We start from the raw sequence: 14512 nt of genomic DNA, 5'->3' as shown, positions 1-14512 counted from the left end.
TAAATGAAAGCATCAGGGAGTTAAAAAGTTCCCACTGACTTTGAGTACTTTATATATGAATCCACCTTTATCTTTTTGATACTCACAACTTCACAGGCACGGGGAGGTCAACTCAGTACTATACGAGAAAACTGAAAAATAATAAGATGGATCATGAAGAACATAAGCGCTAATTAAAAAGTTTAATCTTTTCCTCCAATCTGTTTGTGTTTACAAAGAAGCATGTTGTGCCTGATGAAGTCTTGAAAGAGGCAGCAGATTTGGTAATGGATTTGATAAGAAGTTGTCAATTTTTAATTTGTTATCATGTTTCCTTTACGTGTTGCATTGGTTTCAAGAGAGTTGTCATGATGTTCTTTTGTGTATGTATGTGTGTGTGATGATTACAGGGAATCATAACCTTCGAAAATTTTACGGGAATATGAGATGTACGGAGGAAGGGTATCACTTCTACTATCGAAGAAGCTTGGCCAATTTTGAGTTGAACAAACTAAGAGGAGAAGGTCTTGGTTACTTAAAAATACAATTTTGATGTAATTTTTTGTTGCTAAACTTACAATCTCCTGTTTCAACTACTATTTGTCAAAGGAATTTAAAGATCAGTGTGGTGCAATTTTGGCAACTTTACGATGGATAATTCAATATATTTATTTCTTACAAGACCTTTATATTATTTTATTCATGAAAATTAGCTAACCATCATTTGAAATAAGACTGATCCAGAAAAATGAGAGTATAAAATTTGTACAGTATGTCACACATGGTTCATATACATTCATTTCTATTATCTCTCTCCGCTCTTTTTGTTCAAAACAATCTGCGCATCGCGCGGGTACGTATACTAGTGTTCACTAATGTAAATCATCCTTCCTCGGCGCCTCCTTTTCAGCAGTTTGTCATATAAAATGAGTAATTAATTTGTAAATTTATGAGGAAAAAACAACCATAGTAGTAAGATATTAGAGTTAAAAGTTAAATTACCAATATATATCATATCTAATCAGCACTAAGTAATAAATAAGTGTATAATCATGCAATTGATTCTTAATACCCAACTTTATTACTTTTGACCGCAGAAAGCGCGAGTAAATCCACTGATTTTAAAATAAAAATGATCAAAAGTAACGGACTTGAGTATTTAGAATCAAATACTCTCTTTGTCTTAATTTATGTGTCATCTCTTTTGTTTGTTTTTTTTTTTTTTTTGAGAGGCGTTGCGACTTTGGGTATTGTAGGAGTATAAAGGTGAAGGAGGTTAAGGGTGTTGTTCACAGGATGCACAGGGGAAGAGCTACCAGTCCTGACGAGATCCCTAGGGAGTTTTGAAAGAGTGCGGACAGGGCAGGTTTGGAGTGGTTGACTGGATTGTTTAATGTTATTTTTAAGACGGCGAAGATGCCTGAGGAATGGAGGTAGAGTATGATGGTTCCTTTGTATAAGAACAAAGGTGATATTCAAAGTTGCAACAACTATAGAGGATCGAAATTTGCTAAGCCACGCGCTATGAAAGTGTGGGAAAGGGTAGTGGAGATGAGGGTGAGAAGAGGCGTGTCCATTTCAGAGAACCAGTTCGGATTCATGTCGGGGCGCTCGACTACAGAAGCCATCCATCTTGTGAGGAGACTGGTGGAGCAGTATAGGAAAGGAAGAAGGACCTGCACATGGTTTTCATCGACCTAGAAAAGGCTTACGACAAAGTGTCGAGAGAGTTTTATGCGGAGATGCTTTGGAGGCCGAGAGGTGTACATGTAGCGTACATTAGGCGATCGGGGACATGTATGAGGGAGCCAAGACCGGGATAAGGACGGTGGGAGGAGACTCGGAGCACTTTCCAGTGGAGATGGGGTTGCACCAGGGATCAGCTTTTAGCCCATTTCTATTTGCTCTAGTGATGGATTGTCTGACGCAGCGAATTCAAGGTGAAGTGCCATGGTGTATGTTATTTGCGGATGACATAGTCTTGATCGACGAGACACGCAGCGGAGTGAACGCTAAGCTAGAGGTTTGGAGACAAACTCTGGAGTCTAAATGGTTTAAGTTGGGTAGGACCAAGACAGAGTACATGGAGTGCAAGTTCAATGACGTAACACATGAGCCTGGCGTGGAAGTGAGGCTTGGTACCCAGGCCATCCCAAAGAAAAGAAGTTTTCAAATATCTTGGGTCTATTATACAAGAAAATGGGGATATTGACGATGATGTCTAACATCGTATTGGCGCATGGTGGATGAAATGGAGGCTTGCTTCAGGAGTGATGTGTGATAAGAAGGTGCCACCAAAACTTCAAGGCAGGTTCTACAAAGTAGTTGTGAGACCGACCTTGTTGTACGGGGCAGAGTATTGGGCAGTTAAGAGCTCTCACATCCAAAAGACGAATGTTGCGGAAATGAGAATGTTGTGATGGATGTGTGGGCACACCAGGCGAGATGGGATTAGGAATGAAGATATCCGGGATAAGGTTGGAGTAGCGTCGATTGGAGGACGAGATGAGGAAAACGGGCCGATATGGTTTGGGCGTGTGAGGGGAGGAGAGACACGAGATGCCCCCGTGCGGAGGTGTGAGAGGTTAGCTATGGATGGTTTCGAAGGGTAGGGGTAAGTAGAAAAGTATTGGGGAGAGGCTTCGAGACGGGACATGGCGCGAGTTCGGCCTTACCGAGAACATGACCAGATAGGAGGTTTTTGGAGGACTCGGTTAGGATAGAAGGTAGTAGGTAGTCGTTGTTTCGATCCATAGTCTATTGTCCTTGTTTTCGCTACTATAAGTTGTTTTGTACTTCGATTATCTTATTTATCCGTGGTAGCCATCGCTCCCTTTTTTCGCATTACTCTATTTTGACTTATTCGCTTTCGTTAGTTTCATTTGCATTTTTCTTTCGAACCGGCTTGTGCTTATCCAACCTTTCTCGTTGTGTTTCTTTTGAGTAGGGTCCTTCGGAAACGCCCCTCCTATCTTCCGAGATAGGGGTATGGTCTGCGTACACTTTACCCTCCGCAGACCCCACATTGTGGGATTTCACTGGGTATGTTGTTGTCATTGTTGTTGTTGTTGTTGTTGTATCTCTTTCATTTTTTTGAGATTCAAATTACGTAAATTTTTACTAGCATTTCATAATATAATTTTCATTATATTGGTATAAAAAAAAATTCAACTTATAATACTTTTCAGATAGATTTTTAAAATCTAAATTTTACTTTTAAAATATTAAGTTGATCAAATTTAATTAACTTATAAAGCTTAATCAAATTTAGTCACATAAGTTAGACGGAGGGAGTAGTATTATATAATAAGTACTAGTTTCACAAGGCCCGTGCTAAGCCCGGGCCCAAACTCATAATATAAAATAGATATTTTAATTTAAAAATGATTTATATTACACCTTTTTACTGTATAATAATTAAAATTTCAGATAAGAGTATTTTCAATATATAAAAACAAAACATATTTTCAATATATAAAAACAAAACATTCTGTTCACTCCTTTAACATTTTAACTTTTATTTTTAATGAAATTATTTACTTCAAATTAGATGCGAAGCCAATACTAAGTTTATGGATCCTGAATTCTAACTTTTTTAAGTTACTTTTTCTAAATTAATAATATATACATACTGAATGAACTCTTAAGACAAATAAAGAGTTTGAACCAAAACACTACCGAACCCGATAAACATGTAACCGACACTTAATTTTGCCATGCTTCAAACTCATTTTGTGTTTAGCTTGAACTCATTTAAGATTTAATGATTTATTCTATTTTCATCCGTATTAGACACTCATATTTCATTTTCTAGAATCATCTAACGCAACAATTTGTTTTCAGAAACTCTAAATTTATACTACAATATATAACCTTAATTTTGAGTTTTTACACAGATTAACCTAATTAATGATCTCACAAAAATATCAATAAATAATAATAAAAATACATTAATAAATTAAAAGATTGTAAAATTATACAAATCTTTATAAGCACATATAAGCTCACTAAAGAAGTAAAATATTGGAGGTTTAATAAAAGATATAGTATGACCTGATAAATGCTCCAGTTGTAAAAGAAAATTTGGCTCTAAAATTGCATAAATTTTATCATAATGTATAAGCACAAATAATATATTCCCTCCATCCCAAAACATTTGTCACGTTTTCGAAAGACAATTTGACTAATCTTTAGAACTAAATTGGATTAGATTAATTAAATATTTTAAAATTAAATATTTTAAATATTTAAAAACTATATGAAAAATTCTGTAAATTGCAATTCTCCTATTAATATAGTGAAATTTTTGGGAAAATATTGATTACTCCCACTGTCCCAATTTAAATGTCTTACTTTCCATTCCGATCTGTCCCAAAAAGAGTGCCTCTTTCTATATATAGTAAGTTTTCCAATTTCAAAATTCTACATGGCAAGTTTCAGACCACAAGATTTAAAGGACTACACACATCTTAAATTTAAGACTAAAAGATTAAAATGTCTCTTTATTTCTTAAACTCCGGGTCCAGTCAAACTAAGATACTTAAATTGAAACTGAAGGAGTAATATTTATTTAGTTTAACCCTCTAGAAGTGAAATTTGACAAATATTTTGAGATAAAGGACTAAAAATAATTTAATAAGGAGAAAAAAGAGATTTATAAAATATTACTAGGATATTAATAAAAATTATAGGCCCATGTGAAATTGCTTTCAGAAAGAGAAATTTGTAACCTTAAAAAAAAAAAAAAAAAAAAAAAAAATTGTAAGCAAAAAGTAATAGCAACTACGCTTGTGTATTATTTACCCAACAACTACCCTGTGTATTACTCAGAAAGAAAAGAAAAAAAAAAAAAAAAAAAAACTACCCCTGTGGGTCCCTTTGAGCTGTGAGGACTACGAATTTTGTGGAGTAGTATGAGTAGTGCATTTTTTTTTTTTATGGAATTATGAGCACCCACATAATACGAAATTGTCGGCACATGATTTCAGTTGTAGATACTGAATTGGTGGGGTCTTATCCAAAATATACCGACCTGGCAGTGGACACAGTCATCTACGCGGTGAAAATGCAAATGGCTAATTGCCAAATAATGCTAAAACCGATAATATAGCAATTAACCAGCTCATCCAGATGCCCATTTTTTGGATTATTTTTTCCACCTAAAAACAATCATCTAAATCCAATTATTCAAAATTTCAAAACATGACAAAAAAACAAAATAGAAAATGCCGATGCAAATACACGCAAGCAAGACAATAAATAATCCTTAATCCTCTCGATTAACCCAAATCAGATCAGACAGATAGCAGCCTGCATTATCAATTATTACTCCCTCAGTTCACTTTTATTTATCCAGTATTTCAAAAATAAATTTTCACTTTTACTTATCACTTTTAGTGTATCAAGATAAGATAATTTATTTTTTTATATTTTATTCATAATATTAATTACTCACTTCAAATTATTTTTGAAATCTAATAAAAATATGCATCAATTAATATGAATATATTGATAAATTATGTATTTTATTTATTATTTCTTAAATAGCATGAAAAGATCAACGTGGAAGTAAAAGTGAACGGAAGAAGTATATGATTATAATATTTTTTGGTTCTTTTTCACCTAAAAACAAGGAGAAAAGGTCAAAATTATCCATCGAAAAAAGGTTAAAAATATCTTCCGTTATAAATTTAAGTAAAAAATATCTTTTTCGTTATTAAAGTTTTTAAATATATTCTTATATTAACGGAAACCCCCAAACCTCCAAAATAATTCGATTTCATTTTAAACCCGCTCCATTTAAACCCGGCTCAACTACATAAGAAGCCCATATGTGACTAACTTGTTCCCGAGTCCTACATTTGGAGCCGCTAGACACAGGAGCGAATAACCCATATGAGTTTTTTATTTAGTTGGATCGGATTTAAATAGAGCAGGTTTAAAAATAAAATTGGGTTATTTTGAAAATTTTCGCTAAGGTAAGGATATATTTGAAAATTTTACTGACAAGTGGGAAAATTTTAATGACAGGTGGGGTATATTTGATTCAAATTTGTAATGAAAGATATTTTAGCCATTTTTTCAGAATAGAGAGGTATTTTTGACCCGTTTCCCTGAAAATAATCATCTAAATCCAATTATTCAAAATTTCAAAACATGACAAAAAAAAAAAAAAAAAAAGAATGCCGACGCAAATACACGCAAGCAAGACAATAAATAATCCTTAATCCTCTCGATTAACCCAAATCAGATCAGACACATAGTAGCCTGCATTATCAATTACAGTACTTATATCCAAAACCAGAAATTTAGGATTTGTTAAGGAAAAATAAAGTGAAAAGAAAAAAATGAAATTTGTTTATGGATAAAGCTCACAGTTTTATCTGAGTCATTGACCCCACCTAATCCTTCTTTTTGGCCTTTTTCAGTTTTTTAACCTTTAATAATTCCTTTTCCCCACCATTCTTTTCTTCTTCACTTCTTTTTTAAAGTTTCACAGAGAACACAAAAGCCACAATATATTTTGGCCTTTTTTCTTTCCCAACCACCAATACAAATACTGGTCCAAAAGAAGACATTTTTTGGTTCAAATCCTTCCTTTTACTATTGAAAAACTTAAGTATTTTGTTCTTGCATTCTTGTTTTATTTGAAGAAATTAGTTCTTGATCCAAAAGGGTAGGTGGGAATTTGTTGTTGGATGCTATATCCTTGATTAGTCCTTGCAATTTTGGGAGGAAAAAAAAAATGGCTTGTTCATTGAAAACTGGTTTATCTCTTTTTGGGTCATGTGAGGGCATTTTAGACACTACAAACAAAGGTTCTTCGATTGGTGCTTTGCAAGTTACAGCTTTAACACCCAAAGAATTTCTAGGCAAATCTTTGGATGTATCAAATCAGATTGGTATGAACCACTGGAATGTTAAACCTCCAAGACCTATTTCCATTAATGTATGTAAAGCTTTTTTTAACTTTCTTTTTTGTGTTTTTTTAAGCCTTTTTGGGTTCAAAGACTGAATCTTTTTGTTGTGTTATTGATTTTAGGCACAAGCATCAATATGTATAAGCAAAGCTCAAAGATGGTGGGAAAAGACCCTTAAACCCAACATGGTAGAAATCCATTCTGCAAAAGAATTAAAGGATTCATTGTTAAATGCTGGGGACAGATTGGTCATTATTGACTTTTATTCACCTGGCTGTGGAGGTTGTAGGGCTTTACATCCCAAGGTATGTTTAATTTTTACCTAGAATGGATTGTAATTTTTTTTTTTTCTCCATTTTGTTTGTGTTTTAAAATCTGACCCTTTTTTTTCTCAATATTTTGCAGATATGTCAACTGGCTGATTCAAACCCTGATGCAATTTTTCTAAAAGTAAACTATGAAGAACTCAAAGCCATGTGCCATGCTCTAAGGATACATGTCTTACCTTTTTTCAGATTTTATAGGGGTGCAGAAGGCAAAGTTTGTAGCTTTAGCTGTACTAATGCAACTGTAAGTTTTAAGAATTTTAGTTTCCTTTAGTCAAAAAAAATTAGTACTAATGTTTAGTTTCTCATGGCAATTTTTTTTTTAATTGTTTTGCAGATCAAGAAATTTAAAGATGCATTAGGAAGGTATGGGACAGATAGGTGTAGTCTTGGTCCAGCAAAAGGTCTTGATGAATCTGAGTTATTAGCTTTGGCCTCAATTGGTCAATTATCAAGAAATGAATTATCAATGGATTATCCAGTGAAGAATGGATTTGAAGAATTTGTGCTATCAGGGTTGGATCTGTCTGATAATAATTTAGGGCTAAAAGAAAGCACTGAGTTGTTGATGGCCTAACATGAAGGATCTGAGTAAAAGATTTTAGCAAATTTTTTTTGGAGCAAATTTGCTTTGAGATTTGTAATTTGTAAATATTTAGATGGGTTTTCCGTAAGCAGGGCTGGGTGTTTTTTTGGATAAGCCCTGACATATTTGGTCAATCTTGTCATTGGATTAAAAATAGTGATTATGGTGTGCAGATTAATTGCATTGTGCCTGACATATTTGGTCAATCTTGTCATTGGATTAAAAATAGTGATTATGGTGTGCAGATTAATTGCATTGTGCCTATCTTTTCGATTACTGTTCCATTCGATATCCTTTGTAGAATGCAATTTAAAAATCTTCTTGTCTTGTTAATAGGTGATTCAAGCAATTCAATTAAATCTTTTAACCAATTTCAAAACTTGTAGCTTGAATAGCAAATCTTATGAAAAATAAACTACGAAAAGGAGAACATCCACGTAGACATTATTCAAAAAAGTTAAAACCAAATATCTAAAGCCAAAGCTTCTGGATAGAGAATTGGAAAGGCTATTATAATAGACTAGTAACAAGTTTGAATTCAGAAACCATCAGCGCTGGTCCATGATAGCGTTGAACATAAATTTGTTGATAGTTAAGTGTCACAAATGTCATTGTTAGCCTTAATAAAATACGTTGGTGTTTGATTACATGTTTGAAAGCTTTGAGAAGACAAATTTGTTGCTCTTTCATCGTTTGACAAAGTCTAGATACCATGTGTTCAACGCTGGCAAGAGCATACAACTCTAAGAATTTAATTTTCTCCAAGTCACTTAGGATTAATTTTAGTTTCAACTTACTCACTCCGTTCCCCGGTAATTTTTAATGGTTTGGCACACCAATTACAATTGTTGTTTAAAGTATTAACTACATAATACGTGGGTTATTTTACTGAAAGACCCTTTAATATATGCTTAGAAAATTGTAAAGAAATTTTAAAAGACTTCTTAGAAATCTGTTCTAACACTCATTAAACAAAAGTATTTTTGAATAAAAATTGATATCTTTTTGTCTCCTACAAAAATTACTTATTATGGAACAAATTAAAAAATCTAGAAAAAGTTAAAAGGAAATGGGATGAGTAATGCTTGTGCCCTTCTGGACTTGTTGCTATATGTGGACTTGGAATCAATATAATTGTTGGAGACTTAAAACCCAAAATTGAGTTCTCCATAACTTTTTCTCAATGTCCTCAATCTTTTATTTGTAAACAATTTTACTAAAGGCGACCTCTTCCCCTTTCGTCTCGTTTTCAAACATGTAGTTCTCCATAACTTTTGCTGAATATCACGTTTTAATATTTTTTTGAAGAATAATGTAATTGTGGTCCTACCAAATTGGGGCGTAACCCATGACATAACACTAGAGCGGGCACAGTTAGAAATAGGGAGTTCTTTCACATTTTTTTCTGTCCATCTTCTTCTCACTGATTCTATGCCAATTCAGGATTTAAAGTTTATCCTTTTTGGCCACTCCTTGCTTGCTGGATATTCCACAACCCATTTATGTCAGGTTCGTTGTTTATTATATGTACATATTTAGTGGATTCCTCAATAGTCAATACATATATAGAATTTGAGTCGAAACTAATAGTTTCTACATATATAATTTGAAGTAAAACTAATAGTTTCTATTGAATCTGTACCTTATACTATGTATCCACCTCTAATTCTACTTGGGAATTTAGACTTGCCCAAACATCTTAACATTATGAAAGCTTGCTTCTTCTATTTGAGCGTTCATGGAGTCAACTAAATTCCTGTGTATATTGAATTTGATTTCCACTGTAATAGTCTAACAAAACATAGTTTTTTTTTTTTTTTTTTTTTGCTCTCCACATGAAACTTGAAAAGGGTTTTTTTAGTTTTTAGCCATTCATCCTACTAACTCAATATGACAGTTGGAGTCGTGCCTAGAATTTTTTTCATGCTACAAGAATGACTATATCTATTTACAAAATAATGCATGTGTTTAAAATTAAATTATAAACATATAGTAATGTGTATCGTTCTCTCGTAAAGCTAGAACAAATGGTTGTCGTTTGATAAATCATTGCTCTCAATTGTTCTGACCAAAAAAGAGGTTCAAAGTTGAGGTTTGTACTAAAATATTTCAAATCAGATAGACAGCTTAAAAAGGACCCATTTAGTTTTGATAAATTACAAGAGAAAAATTAAGGGAAACGTGGACCATTTAAAAACACTACTAGTGGTGAATCAAACATAAAAATGGAGGTTTTCGTGGTGTCAAGAAAGTCTAATGGTGCCGTTGTTTCACGGAAAGAAATGGGGCCGACATTACCCACAGAAAAGAGTACCAATTTGGTGGGTAGCCGTGGAGCTGACGAGGATAACAATTTAATGTGAAATGTGGGAATCTCATAGATTTTCGAATTTAGATTGGGATGTGTATGTGCTACTGACAATTCAATTACTCACTCTTCACCACTTGTTTCAATAACAATACTTCCCTCATTATCTAATGCACTTTATTTACGGGGAAGTTACGCATTTAACCGTTCCGCTAAGATACACAGGCGCCCTCCCTCCATTTTTATTTGTCCACTATTAAAAATATATATTCACTTTTATACGTTTATATCTATTTTATCTTTATAAATGCTTTAATTACATCAAATTCATGACTTAGAATAATTAGAGGTAATATAGTAAAAAATAATCATTTTATTTATTATTTCTTAAAGGGTGTGTAAGTCAAATATGGATAAGTAAACATGAGCATAGGGAGTATTATATATATGCAGGGCGGAGCCAAGCTCTACTTAGGGGGTTCAGAACCCCCTTCGGCAGAAAATTACAATATTTATACATGGTTAAAATTATTTTTTATGTATATATAGTGAATGTCGAACCCCCTTAAGCTTCTTCGTGTGTTTACTTTTTCGTATTTTGAACACCCTTACTGAAAATCATGACTTCGCCACTGTATAGATGTCCCTTATTTTTTTAAACGGATGGCTATATAAAGTGTAATTGGTTTGTCTGGAAATATACGTACCGATATTTTTCCACCGGGACGTGCATTTCATGTCAATGCTCGTCAGCCTGCTTCTATTTGTCTATATGTAATCCAAGCAGGTTCAAGTGCCTGAAGAACATATTTACCGAAAGAAATATGATTACGTGATTTAAACTTTAATTGGATCAATTTTTTAAGACTTTAATATTTAACTCATTTGACAATGAGCTTTATGAATTTAAACATTAATATTTATTGAAATATTAAAAGTTTTCACAAACTCACTCAAATATAAGCTTCTCATAAAAAAATGTGTGATTCAATTAAAAGAATTTGAAATACAAAGTGTTAAAACGGTATAATTTATGTGTAATGTGTGAATTTGAGTTTATTTTTCAGGTTTTTCCAATACATAAAATTTACGTATTTTAGAATTATGTTACTTATAAGTCTGCAAAGTTAACAAGTTAAAAGATTTATAAAGAAATCGACAAACTTATTGTCATAAACAAAATTGTTCGACTGTTTAAATAATAATAGTGTGACGTAAAATAAGAGGGGATATATTTTGTATTGTTCAAAATCGAGTCCCATTGAATGGGGTAGTCCGAGAACACAATACGTTTAAGAACCAGACAAGGACCAGAAGACGATCAAGAATACAAAAGTTTCATTACATTTACATTTCTAATTGAAATTTTTGCTTTTTCCAATTGTTTCAGATTAATGTTTTAAGTCTTTTATAGAAATTAAACCATACCAATACAAAAGTATCATTACACTCACAATTACTATTTAAGTCTATTTTAAGATTAAGAAAAATGTTACATCTTCCGTTAGTTTATGTTAAAGAAATATCTCAAACAAGTAATATTGACATGTTTGTCGCGCACTTACTCTTGAACAAAGCATATCATGTGGCAATTGATAACTCACTCACCATCTTATGCAGCATGTTCATGATCTTGTTATGTCAAATCACTCTATGACACTTAGTATTGCTTATGAAACACTAGAATAGACATAAGAGCTATAAAGAGCTTGATTGCTTGTTTGATGAGTTACAAATGAAAATAACTATTCTACAACAGAATTCTCTCAATATATTCAAATAAGGCCTTTTTAAAATTCTCTACATGCCTAAAAAATTTCAATGCCTTCAAAGAGAGTCTTCCTAGCAAATTTAAATCTAGAGCCTTCTCAAAGAATTCTCGGTAGCTCTAAAATATTCCACCAAGAGCTAATCGCCTACGACCTACACGTGTAAACCTCCTGAATGGCAAAAATATGTGCAAAATAGACCTAAATGGGTCACCACACGTTGGTGAAAACATGATACTCCCTCCGAATAAAAAAGAGTGTCCATTTAACCCCTTTTTTTGCGTCAAAAAGAGTGCCACTTGTTAAATTAAAAAAGAATTGACATTATTTTTTCAGATTTGCTCTTATTAAGTGTTGTGTGATCAAAATACAATACTTATTTAATGAGAGACATTTTCGTCAAATTACATATTTTTATCTAAAAGTTAATATTTTCTTAAGGAATGTGCAAATGGCTAAATGAATCTTTCTTTTTGATCCGGAGGGAGTAGTTTATTTTTCCCGTATTGTTTGGATGAAAATAAAAGAGCCAATCAGCATTATAACAAAGTTTATCTGGTGTGAAAGCAATCAAAAGTTTCAAGATAGTTCAGTTTTAACACTATTTTATCATTTTTTACTTATACATAACTTTTTCTCTGTTTTTGAAGATACAGTATCTCTCTCATACTGTTCTTCCAACTCTAGTGAAATGCTTTTCTATGATATTGCTATATATCTTCCGCATTATCACTTGCTCTGTTTTCTCAATATTGGAGTCATTCTATTTAGTACTCCTATTCAGTTTCGAAATCTTCCTTTTGACAGAGTATGTAATACCTTTGATTACCTATTTCTTCACCTTGTTCTTTTGTTTCTTCCAAATTGAAGGTTCTCGCACCACTAGATTAATATGTATAGTGTAATTCATATTACCGCCAGGCAGTAATTTCTTGCTAGTTAATTTAAACTTCTTGTAGTACTTTATGGTTGCATTAAGGAGTATTGTTCTTATTCTTACTGTTAAAAGAACACACTAACCACGGGATAATTTTATGGAGGATGCCTTGAATGTTTACTTTATTATACCAAAAAATTAATATAGTGACTTTCATCAAAGCTCATAGTGCAACATCAATTGTTGCTCCCATGTACTTGAATCTTCTAATAAAAGAAGAGACTAAATCGTATGAAGCTCCATATCCACATATGTTGTATTCATTTCATTACGAGTAAATGAATTAAAACTAGTATAGGAAATGTAAGAAGTTCGGTAAGCAGATATGTCGACTGTAGAACAACAACCGGCCAGTAAACTTCTCAAATTAAATTCATGTAGCTACAGCCACATTGGCAATCAAGATGTTGGGTACTGAATTTCACCCATCTCTTGGTACAATGTAGCTTTGGATCCAGTCATATTTTTGGAAGAATAGACAGTTTTAATATGAGCCCCGCACTTTTCTAACCCAAAAAAAAAAAACTTTAGAACCAAACTAATCCATTAAAAAAAAAAAGAACCAAACTAGGCGTCACGCGAGAATGCTGTGCGTGAAGTTTGATTTTTTTTTTTTTTTAATGGGTTAGTTTGATTCCAAAGTTTTTTTTGGGTTAGAAAAGTGCGGGGCTCTTCTAATATAGCATGTTCTGAATCCTCAACAGCAGTATTTAAGAAGTGGCAAATACAGGGTCCTAGACTACAAGAAACTTCTATATTTGGGAGCAAAAGAAGCCTGTTGAATGAAATTTAGTACTTGAAACATGTGATCAGTCCTATTATTCGAAGATATGGTTCACATGTGGAAATTTTGTTAGATTTCTCTCTTTTCAGGTGAACAAGCTAAACACTATAGAGTGAAGATATAAAACAGCAGATAAAGATTGAACACAACAAAATAAATGATTTATTACCAACATGAGTGAATATATAAAACAAAGAACACCAAATAAATCATTCTAAAGAGAAACAAAGAACCAAATGTAAGATGGAATTGATTGCTTGCCTCAGAGGTAGTGACAATTGCAGATCATCATACTTGTCTCTGATAATACGTGCAAATATGAATACATCATTGGCAAACAAGAAAAAAATCCAACAGGAATTTATTTTTATTTTTTTGAAAAAGGGAAAACTCTTTTAAAATCAACAAAAAACCCAAAACAATTAATCAGCCTCAGTTACTGAGGTGATTTAAAATGCTCTATCACCCTTTTTTCTGATACTATATGCAAATATGAACACATCACTTGCAAAAGTCCAGGAGAATGCAGGCCAAAATGAAACTAAGTAAAGAGCACTTCAAAATCTCAACGTGAAAACAAAAAAGAAAACATCAATATAGCCTCAGCTGCGATGATTCGTTGACATGATCATGAAGAATCACAAGTCTTTTTTGGTAACATCATCGGCAAATATGATACAAATTGGTTTTACAAAAACATCAATTCCAGGTTTTATTACTTAATAAAAGGTAAAGCTGCCAAGAAACAAATTTGAAATTAAAAAGGACTAGTACATCAGAGAGATTCCCATCGACAAATCATCATAACCTGTAGGTTCTGATGTCCCTGTCTGTTTTATCATCACTTGCACAGGCCATAATGAAATACTTAATGAAATAAAACAGAAACAATAATGGGAAAAG

General features: G+C 32.8%; 1 protein-coding gene and 3 non-coding genes across 4 annotated transcripts; 1 reads left to right on the top strand and 3 right to left on the bottom strand.

Annotated features, from left to right (window-relative positions):
- Positions 1–6490: 6490 nt before the first annotated feature.
- Positions 6491–7989, top strand: LOC132055688 (thioredoxin-like 1-2, chloroplastic). Its single transcript, XM_059447638.1, has 4 exons — positions 6491–6928; positions 7022–7204; positions 7305–7469; positions 7563–7989. Exons 1-4 carry the CDS (start codon positions 6725–6727, stop codon positions 7800–7802), a joined length of 792 nt encoding a protein of 263 aa, XP_059303621.1. The 5' UTR covers positions 6491–6724; the 3' UTR covers positions 7803–7989.
- Positions 7990–13124: 5135 nt separating this feature from the next.
- Positions 13125–13215, bottom strand: LOC132058680 (small nucleolar RNA snoR109). The gene has a single exon (XR_009415397.1). It is a non-coding gene; the product is annotated as a small nucleolar RNA snoR109 (small nucleolar RNA).
- Positions 13216–13867: 652 nt separating this feature from the next.
- Positions 13868–13945, bottom strand: LOC132058693 (small nucleolar RNA snoR122). The gene has a single exon (XR_009415409.1). It is a non-coding gene; the product is annotated as a small nucleolar RNA snoR122 (small nucleolar RNA).
- A 433-nt stretch (positions 13946–14378) lies between these two features.
- Positions 14379–14461, bottom strand: LOC132058675 (small nucleolar RNA R44/J54/Z268 family). The gene has a single exon (XR_009415394.1). It is a non-coding gene; the product is annotated as a small nucleolar RNA R44/J54/Z268 family (small nucleolar RNA).
- Between the last annotated feature and the right edge of the window lie 51 nt (positions 14462–14512).

The sequence above is a fragment of the Lycium ferocissimum genome, chromosome 5 (genome assembly GCF_029784015.1).
Source record: "Lycium ferocissimum isolate CSIRO_LF1 chromosome 5, AGI_CSIRO_Lferr_CH_V1, whole genome shotgun sequence".
NCBI lineage: Eukaryota > Viridiplantae > Streptophyta > Magnoliopsida > Solanales > Solanaceae > Lycium > Lycium ferocissimum.
Note: the sequence above shows the minus strand (reverse complement) of the source record. Positions and strands in the feature narration are given on the sequence as shown.

Excerpts from the sequence above, each read along its gene's own strand:
- LOC132055688 (XM_059447638.1), top strand. The coding sequence starts at position 6,725 with ATGGCTTGTTCATTGAAAACTGGTTTATCTCTTTTTGGGTCATGTGAG. Across the intron at positions 6,929-7,021 it reads CAAGACCTATTTCCATTAAT|GCACAAGCATCAATATGTAT; the intron begins GTATGTAAAGCT and ends TATTGATTTTAG. Across the intron at positions 7,470-7,562 it reads TTAGCTGTACTAATGCAACT|ATCAAGAAATTTAAAGATGC; the intron begins GTAAGTTTTAAG and ends ATTGTTTTGCAG.